Source organism: Neovison vison, chromosome 3 (genome assembly GCF_020171115.1).
Source record: "Neovison vison isolate M4711 chromosome 3, ASM_NN_V1, whole genome shotgun sequence".
In the NCBI taxonomy this organism is placed as follows: domain Eukaryota; kingdom Metazoa; phylum Chordata; class Mammalia; order Carnivora; family Mustelidae; genus Neogale; species Neogale vison.
Window position 1 is genome coordinate 57,541,209 of NC_058093.1, and position 10,155 is coordinate 57,551,363.

The following is a 10,155-nucleotide window of genomic DNA, read 5'->3' on the forward strand; positions in this document are numbered from 1 at the left end:
GGTGAGTGAATAAGGTAAGATTTGAAGCACTAAGACTTCGTTGAGGTTTCTGTACTTTTCACACAAAAAAACCACTTGAAACAAGCAATAAAACAACAATTCCTAAAGAAATGCTCTTTTTATGGTGGATTTTAGGCAAGCAAAGGGCTTTCTGATATTCAGTGAATGCCATTATGATGGTGGCCACCTAATCGAACTACACATAAAAAGTCAGCCTCTGTGCTCCTCCATGTTAAGGGAAGTGGAAGGAAAAGTTCACATACACAGTTCACATCAAGTGCAATGCTGAAGAAAGCTATTAGGAAGCCACAGCTTGCCAAATACAATCCAGTTTCAATCTCCCACCCCATTTCCCGGGATTTAAAGCTCTTCTCCTCTATCCACCCACACAGCTGGTGCTCAGGCACTCTCTGCCCTACAGCATCTCTTGAATCAGTTAGGTTCCTTTCTGTTCTGACAGTACAGTAGTCCCTCCCCCACCCTTAGCTTCCATTTTGCTTTCAGCTGTTTCAGTTTACCCGAGGTCAACTATGGTCATGCAGAGATCTTTCTTCTGTTGTGTCACCAGAAGGTCACAGGTATCCTAATACTATGTTCTAATACCTATGGCTTTCACCTCACTTCATCTCATCACATAGATATCTTATTATCTCACATTAGCAAAAGAAGGTATTTTGAGAGACAGCCCACATTCACATAATTTTTATTACAGTATATTGTTAATTATTTTATTTCATTATTAGTTACTGTGGTTGATCTCTTACTGTCTCTAATTTATAAACTTTATCATAAATATGTATGTGTAGGAAAAGCCACAGTGTGTATGGGGTTTGGTACCATCTGTGGTTTCAAGCATCCCCTGGGGGTCTCGGAATGTATACCCTGTGAAAAAAGGGAGACTACTGTATCTCAGTTGGACATTGGAAGTTTCCAGAAGGTGGGGGGAGGGCATTTCTCCCCTGCAACCAATCTGAAGGTGAGCAGCATCTCTCTTGAGATGTATTGACATTTTCTAGCTACACAAATTTGGGTTTGTCCTATCCAGTGAACAGTGGATTCAGATCTGATTGTGTTCCTTACTTAGATTACTCTGTAGCAGGAAAGGATGTTGTAAACCGCTGAATCAAGTTCTGTTCATGGCTGAATGATGCAGAAAATCTGGATTCTTAATATGACTTTCCAAGCCAATAAGCAAGGAATTTCTGATGCTTGCAGCATGTGCAGAGAACAGTCCCGCAGAACAAAGTGGAAAGTGTGCCTGTCCCTCCTGGCCCTATCTGCATGAATATTTGCATTTTACCCCAAATGCATCTGAGATTTGGTGTTTGTCTCTTAATCTGACAGCACCTAACAGAGCCTGTGGCTGCCTCTCAATTGCCTTCTATTAATCAACTAAGGGTAAATTACATTTTAAAATATTTCCTTATCCTTCTGCAGAACTTCCGTTTCTTCATCTGCCCTAGCACTGTCCTTGATTTTGAGCTTGCTTTATTTTCCTACAGCTTCTGAATCTGGATAATCATCACCTCCACAGGCCCATGGGATCCCTCTTGCTAAATCTTTTTATGTGTTCTCTCCCCTTTTCTCTCTAATCTTCCCAAATCGCCACTCCCAGTTCCACGGGGGCATACAATACTCTTTCTCACATGAGGGAAACATGAAACCCAGCTAATCAGCTCCACTGGCCCCAGTTTTGTGGGGATTCAAATCGCCTGTTACCAAACCCTGTGTGAAGTAGGTTAACCCTTTTCGACTGTCCTTGCCACTCTCTGCTTACTCACATCCCCTCCCGTCCCTTCCTCTCCCCCATCCTCATTTAGCAGTGCCTGATCCTTGCAGAAAATCTCATCTCTTCTGAAGTTCTTCGCTTTATCTCTCTGTATCTGACCAGTGAATTCTTAAATGAGTTGAAAACCTTCCTCTTCCTTTAGCTTTTAGTCTGTCCCTCCATCATTTTGCCTTTAACTTGAAAGTACCTAGTAGACATTGTTGGTATAGAAATCATTATTCATAGCAGCTCTGTTATCGTCTTATAGACTTTTGAAAATATGCCATCTCAGTCCCCAGGAAGCCTCGCTACAAAGAGCAAGTTAAGGCAAGACACAGTAAGACAGAACATAGTTAAACTTCCTTCACAAATGCATGCCTGTTGAAGCCCTGGGGATATGATTCAGAGACTGGGTCACCAAAACAAACAGAAACAGAAGACAACTCCACCAACAACTAAAACAACCCAGGAAAGGATGTGACATTGTTGAATACAAAAGTATTTACTCAGCTCATCTACCTTAGTTACTTTAAGAATATACCCATTTGGGGCACCTGAATGGCTCAGTGGGTTAAGGCCTCTGCCTTCGGCTCAGGTCATGATCCCAGGGTCCTGGGAAGGTGCTCAGCAGGGAGCCTGTTTCCCGCCCCCCTCCCCACCTGCCTCTCTGTCTACTTGTGATCTCTATCTGTCAAATAAATTCATAAAATCTTAAAAAAAAAAAAAGAATATACCCATTTCAGAAAAATGTACATTTACTTAACTGGAAGACAGAAATTAACACAAACACAAAAACAACTTCCAATGGTAGATAGAGTGTTAGACCCTGGCTAGTTTGCTAGGGCTGCAATAACAAAGTACCACGAACTGAATGACTTCATAGAAATTTACTGGCGCCCCCGATTTGGAGACTAGAATTAAATAATCAAGGTGTCAGCAGGATTGGCCCCATCTGAGCCTGTGAGAGAAGGCTCTGTTCCAGGCTCCTTCCTTTGCTTGTAGTTGAGTGTCTTCTCCCTGTGCCCCTTCATTTCATCTACTCTAGATGCTTATTTCTGTGTCCCAATTTCCCCTTCTTGTAAGGATACCAGTCATATAAATAGTCTACCCTAAATCACCTAATTTTAATTTAATTATCTTCATAAAGGCCCTATCTCCAAATAAGGTCTCATTCTGAAGTAATGGGGTTTAGGAATTCAGCCTACAAATTTTGAGTCCCCATGCTTCTGATCCAGGCTGGCTACCTTCTTTGCTGGCTACCCAAAGTAAGATAAAAATGTGGTGTCCTGCCTGGGGCAGGGAAGTCAAGTCAATCTCCACTTCCTGTGAGCCTACAAGGGATTGCAGCCTCTGTGCCAGGAAGTGCTGGACTCAAACTCAGTACCTGGATTGGGAATAGGTGACAGGCTTCCCACTCAGTCCTTACCAAATACGCCTGCTGCTGTCAGGCTAGTGGGGATAGCCAGGGCCTTGCTCCTCCCTGAGATGCCACTTGCTTCCACTAGCAGACCCCAGTCCTCCTGTCTCCCAACCTGAACACAGCCTGTTGGCACAGTAGATGGAGGGTAGGAGTGGGGAGGCAGCGGCTTAGAACCCATCTAGGGGATCTGGCGGGGGGTACGTCAGTGGATGTGACACAAGTGGGACTGAGCTTGAGCTGAGGCTTCTAGCTTCTGGCTCATGCTCTGTTGTCCCATGAGCTTTCATGCCTAAAGTACAAATTCAGAGATTAAAATTATTAAGGATTACAAGATTCCCAAACCACAGAATATTAAACACCAAGTGCAATGCCCTGCTGAGGACAGCACTCTGTGTGTGTCTTCATTGGCCACATGCCCATGAGCCCACCCTGTTCTTACCTGAACAAATCTACCACTACAGAAGAACTTTGGCAAACTACAGAGCACTTCTTTTATGGCAGAACTGCTTGAAGCTGATCAGTAACTGCCTTGGTTTCTCCATCTGCACAATGGGTATAGTAATAGCACTGGCTTCATAGGATCATGAAAAGGATGACCACAGTCACTATGATCACTCTATAAATTTTAATAAAAGAAAAGCAGATCTTAATGTTGAATACGGATAGTGCCAAATAAGACAGCAGTGCTTTTCGTTGGACAACCACTTTGAATTTGCTCTTATATTTTCATAAGTGAAAAGGAAAATTCTCAAGAGCAGAAAGCCAAAAGCCAGAAATAGTAAAACTTCTTACGAGCATTTTTTTTTTATGCTAACAATCTTTTTTTTTTTTTTGCATTTTTTATTATCTGGGAGGCTGAATATATTTTTAAGTTAACCATTTACTTTTTTTTAAATCAAGGTTTCATTTAAATTCCAGTTAGTTAACAAACAGTGTACTATTAGATTCAGATGTACAATTTAGTGATTCAACATTGCCATACATCACCCAGTGCTCATCACAAGCAGAGTGCTCCTTAATCCCCGTCACTAACTTCACCCACTTCCCACCTACCTCCCCCTGGTAACCACAGTTTCTTCTCTACAGTTAAGAGTCTGTTTCTTTGTTTGTCTTGTTCTCCCTCACCCTTTATTCATTTGTTTTGTTTCCTAAATTCCACATATGAATGAAATCATACGGTATTTGTCTTTCCCTGACTGACTTATTTCACTTAGCGTGGTAGCATATTTCTTTGGAACCGTAGTATTCTAATAATTTTATAAATTAAAAAATCATGTGGCCACACATGAAAGCAGAAACCTCTTATTTGTTTTGTTTAGCTCTGTATCACGGAACCAATTTACAGAAATTGTAATAATATTCCTCCCTTTTTCTTGAGTGGTTTTGTTAAATTTTTTCCCCTGAATGACTTAATACAGTGTTTATAAGGCATTCTTTTGTTTCTTTTATGAACTATATTTCCTTTAACTCTGAATAATTAAAAAATATATAATTTATGTTCTTAGCTTTGTATTGGACCTTCTTCCACCTGTTCCCCCACTTCAGTGACCACGCCTACAACCACACCTTCTACCTGGTCACTGCCAAGAAAGGATCCACCTCCAAAACTTGTTATTTCTATTGTATAACCACTGCCCCTTCTGTTCTGCCTTTCTCCCATGTCTCTCACTGTTCATTATTTTTAATTTTCTTCTTTTTTAACCTGTATTTCTTGAGTCCAAACCTTCTGCTTCTCAGTATTCCTGCTATGACTGACTTAGCTCAGGGCATCAATGTCTTTCTTCATGAGCAGTCGATTTAATCTCTCACATGGACTCTTTGCTGCCTTCCATAACTACCCTCTTTAAGTCCCAAACCGACCATGGAATTCCTAAACTTAAAAGTGTGTTCTGGGGGCGCCTGGGTGGCTCAGTGGGTTAAGCCTCTGCCTTCGGCTCAGGTCGTGATCTCAGGGTCCTGGGATTGAGCCCCACATCGGGCTCTCTGCTCAGCGGGGAGCCTGCTTCCCCCTCTCTCTCTGCCTATCTCTCTGCCTACTTGTGATCTCTGTCTGTCAAATAAATAAATAAAATCTTTAAAAAAAAAAAAAGTGTGTTCTGGTTCCCTTTTGTCTGAACTCATGAGGTTCTTCTCAGCAATACTCAATTCGTACCACCAGAATTTACTTTCCTTAAGCAGAGTTCCTGTAACCAAACTCTTCGTTTCCTCATCTCTTGCATGCATCCAAATATAGATCTGTCACAACTTCTTGTCCTCCCACAACCCTCCTCTGGGGATCTACTCCATCACAGCCTCTGACGGAGCAGATCTGTGTATGTATCTCACACCACAGTCACAGCCTACCAGCCACGGGAAGGCCTCTAATTCAAGGGCAGAGTGCAGGGACTGGCCAGCATGCTATGACAGATGTGGCCAGATTCCTCTCTTAGGAAATTAGGCAACTCCTTCAAGGAAGCTGTGAAAGCTACACATGAAAGACCCTGCAAGTTGAAGCAAAAGAAACCAGTCTACAGAAAAAGAATCAAATAGGGACCAGCAAGCAGTCCCAGTGGCCAGTTCTCAGTTCCCAGGAGGCTTGGCCTCACAGGAGAGCCTGTCCTTGGGTCCCTCTTCAGATCTTAGTGCCCTTATACCCAGTCTAGTGCTTGCCTGAGTGACCTTCCGTGGGACCTCTTTCTTCCATCCAAAAGAGCTTAGACTAGAACTTTCAGACATACAACCTAATACATGATTCTGTGCCTTTGCACACATTCTGTGCTTTCTGGAGGAAAGTTGCCTTTGTGTCAACTACCTACCTATATTTGGGAAAATAAATGCCCTTTTGTATTCCACAGCCCCTCAGGCCGGTCCGTACTTAAGTCCCTACTTAAGAACTTTGCTCATTCCCTGTTATTGTAACATCTTCTGCACTGTTTTGTAATTTTTTGTGTTTCTTTATCTGTTTCTGGACTCTCAGCCTCTTGAGGACATATCCTGCTCATATTTTTATCTCCCCAATCTGGGAGAGAGTAGCAGATTCCATTGGTTATCCATACCATCTACCCTGGAGGTCATTTACCTGAGAGAGTTCTCATACTTTCTGACTGATTCTCTGTGTCTTCTTGCCTGACAGTGCTTCATGCAGGCCAGAGACCAGGAGATTAGTGCCCCAGGAGGGACCCTGCATTAGGGAGGAATGGGAGTTGGTGGGTGAATACCTCTGTTTCCTGCCCTCAGTGGGTCCACTGCATTCTCCACAGTCACTGAGAAGGGCTCCTGTGAAACTGAGCCCTTCTCATTTCCTCACCCCTTCATTGTGTTTTCTACAATCATCTCCCAAACAAACTACTTGCATCGAAATAAATACATGTCTCAGGGATTACTTGTGGGTGAATCCAATCCAAGAAGGGAGACAAGGCACACAGTACTCCACAGATAGTGAATGAACAGCTGAAGCCTTCAGCTTCTCACCTCTCTTCCTGTTGGCACAGGATTTCAAGAGATGACCCTACCCCTTTACCCTAGTTCAGTCTTCTTCTAGACAGTCTCCATGGTCATACACCTTTACCTTATCAGCTTATCAGCACCCCAACCTCCTTGGTCACTGTTCATTCAGAAAAGCCTACCTTGACTGTCTTGAAGGACTAAGACAGCCCCAATCTCCGTCCAGTCCTGCCCTTGGGGAGATAAGTACTGCTGAGGAAAGTCTCTATTATTGGCTGGTTGAGGCCATTTCCCATCATTTTCAGCTCTCAGTACAGCTTTAAAATTCTTTTATTGTCCCCGATCATTTCCTTTAGCAACTTCTACTGAAACTATGTCCACCCTTCCCCAGAGTGCCCACTCCCATCTTCATTCTTCCACTTGCCCTCCCAGTGTTGGCATCCTTAAATGAGTGAAGTTACCAAGTTGCAGCACTTGCTGAAGAGCTCGGTTTCCAGAATCACAGTGAGGCCTGTGTGATAGCCCACGAGAGGTGGGATACAAGCAGAAGACGTGCCAAGTACAGCGCTGTGCACAGGGCAGTATATGATTGGTAAAGGACTGTCAACCTGTCAGAATGGTCTGGACAGGCCAGAGAAAGATGGTGCTGTGGGGATACTGAAATGAAAGGACAACACTTGAGGAAGTACTATTATTCCCCCCATTTTTATATATGAAGAAACTGAGGCACAGAGAGGTGAAGTAACTTGTCCAAGGTGACATTGCTGGTACATGGTAGAGACAGGATTTGGACCCATACAGTCTGGCTCAGAGACCATGAACTTGACTATTATATGACACTGTATCTATAGACTTTTGGACACAAAAATTATTGGTAAATGAAAAGTCAGCACAAGAGCATCCATCAGCTGCCTCCCAAGACTGGGATGCTTGTAATTCATATCAATTCAATCAATAATACAGATGAAACAACTCAGATGATGGCTGTCTCAGGTCCCTTCCAATGCTAAGATTTGTTTTTTCCATCTTGGTATAGACAGGAAAAACCTAATTTCTAGATTATACTAGAAACCCATCTAGATTATACTTAAAATTTTTACTGATGTGGGTGATCGAAGTCAACGAGGGGAGCCTGTGCAAGGACTGGCACATTCAATGTCACATAGTCTCCAATGCCACACTTTCAGGGAATACCTGTAACACCATTTTCATACCTGACTAATCTCTCTGTCAGATTTTCAGATTTGCAAACTATCACTTAGAATGTACAGGAGGTAGCAGATGGTTTGCCCTTGACCACTAAGATGAAGGCACTGATTAGAAACTATCTCAGGCCAGGATTTGGGTCTGCTGCTACATATATTAAGGATTAGCTCATTAGTGCTAACTCTGGCTCAGAGGCTTACTGGTGCATTTTCTCTGTGTGGCTTGGGTGCAGCTTCTGTCCTACAGACTGCTGCCCTGTTCTAGATACCTAGTACTCAGGCACATTTTAAAATATAAAGGAGTAAGCACTATATGGTAAACTCTTAGTGGAGATGGATCCTACCAGGGGGTCAGATGTACATCCATAAGACCCTCCTTTCCTTTTTTTCCTTTTCTTTCCCTTTCCCTCCCTTCCTTCCTTCCTTCCTTCCTTCCTTCCTTTCCTTTCCTTTCCTTTTTTCTTTTCTTTCCCTTTCTTTCTCTCAAGATTTTATTTATTTATTTGACAGAGAGAGAGAGAGAGGGAGAGCACAAGCAAGGGGAGCAACAGACAGAGGGAGAGGCAGAAGCAGGGTCCTCTCTGAGCAGGGGATAGCCCCATGTGGGGCTCTATCCCAGAACCCTGGGACCACGACCTGAGCTGAAGGGAGATGCTTAACTGACTGTGACACTCAAGTGTCACACACTCAAGTGACACTCAAGATGGTCCTCACAGGACCATCTTCACTGAATTTACCAAGAAGGTTAGGAGGTCTTTGATCTTCAGCCATTTTAGAGTAGGAATTACTCAACCTGTCCCTGATAAAGCCTTGTGGGAGTGCTAGAAAATACAGTCCAGAAAAGATTACCTCAAAATTGTAGGCAGAGTATGTTGAAAAGGAAAAAAAAAAAAAAAAGAAGAAGGAAAGAAAGAAAGAACAATGAACTCAGGCATGGATCACACCTTGTTTTACCTGTTCTTTCCAAACTCATTCCCAAAGGTGGAGGAGGGCAGAGGCTGCCTGGAGACTCCTGCTGGTTTATTTACCTCTGCCTCCCTCCCCCTCGCAGAGAGGCTTCCAGTTTGGGACACTGGCCTCTCTGCCTTAGAGGCAACCATGCAGGTAGTTATTCTATCTGTGGGCCCCCGCAGGATACCCTCCCTCCCCTCATGACTACAGAGCTTTCCTGAGTCTTCTGGGTACTGGGTGCTGAGTAACTGTTTGGTGACTTGATCTAGCTGTGCACGTGGGCTGTGGGGGTGACTCTGAAGGAACTCTGGCTCACAGGCATGCCAGATACCTTAGGAACGATCTCGTGTACTCCTCGGTGGGCCTCTGGGTATCCCACACCCACTTGTCTTATGAGAGAAAGTGAGAGGCAGAAGGTGATTGGCTTCAGTTTGCACAGTTCATGGCCTACAGAGGCTCCACGCCTCCATTTGGTCTGCAAGGTATTAACAGAAAAGATTAGGTGTTCTTTCCTGAAGGAGCAGAAGGATGGAAGCCTGGCTCGGGGCCACTGGGCAAGTGGCGGCACACATCCAGGTTTGCTTTGGGAGCGGACAAAATGGGACGTCGTTTTTACCATCATTTATCTGAGAGATGATCATTTTGAAATATCATTTTGAAATGGTCCCGGGCCAGAGCTTAGTCAAGTTTTGCCTTCAAGCCCAGGCCTGGCGGGTTGCCGCGCTGCCCGCGGATGCCTGGAGGATGCGGGGCGAGGAGTAGGACGCGGGCCAGGAAGAGTGGGATGCAATGCCATTCCGGGTGCAGGACTGGCCCAAACGCCGGCCTTCTCGGGACCAACGAGACGCGGCCACCGTATAAATACAGTCGCCTTAGCTTCTCACCCCTTCCTGCCCCCAGTTTCGCCCCTTCCTTCTCTGCCGTAACCACCCCCGCCCCCGCTGTGCGCGTCTGATCTCTTTGGCCCGGGGGACACTCACCCTGCCACGGGACGGACTCGCGGGGAAGCGCGGTCACCGCGCCCTCGGCGAAGCTCCGTGGTGCCCCCAGCAGAAGCAGCAGAAGTAGCGACCGCAGCAGCAGCATCGCTAACCACTGGGCTCGCCGGGCGCCCAGGGTGATGGTCGCCGGGAGCCAGCGCCAAAGCCCGGGCGCGGGGCCGCGGCGCCGGAGGCGGGACCGCAGCCCGCTCGGGGATCCACGCCTCCCGGGAACTCGCCACCCCAGCCTCCCGGAGGCCCACTCTGTCGTCCCTGTCGCCACAGTGTGCGGACACTCGGGGCTCTGGCTGGAGACAGGGAAGTTGCGGAGTTTTTTCCCAGCCCTACTCACTCCAGCTGGGAGAAGGAGGAGGAAGAGGCGGTGGACCATCAGCCCGTCCCAGAAAT

At 45.4% G+C, this 10,155-nt stretch overlaps 1 protein-coding gene across 1 annotated transcript in view; it reads right to left on the reverse strand.

The window, feature by feature from the left end:
* PLA2R1 (phospholipase A2 receptor 1) overlaps positions 1–9,907 on the reverse strand; it is a 108,042-nt gene extending 98,135 nt beyond the window's left edge. Inside the window, exon 1 of the mRNA XM_044242175.1 lies at positions 9,748–9,907. Coding sequence (XP_044098110.1) covers positions 9,748–9,853 — 106 coding nt within the window. The 5' untranslated portion in view covers positions 9,854–9,907. The remainder of the gene's footprint in view (positions 1–9,747) is intronic.
* Positions 9,908–10,155: the final 248 nt, after the last annotated feature.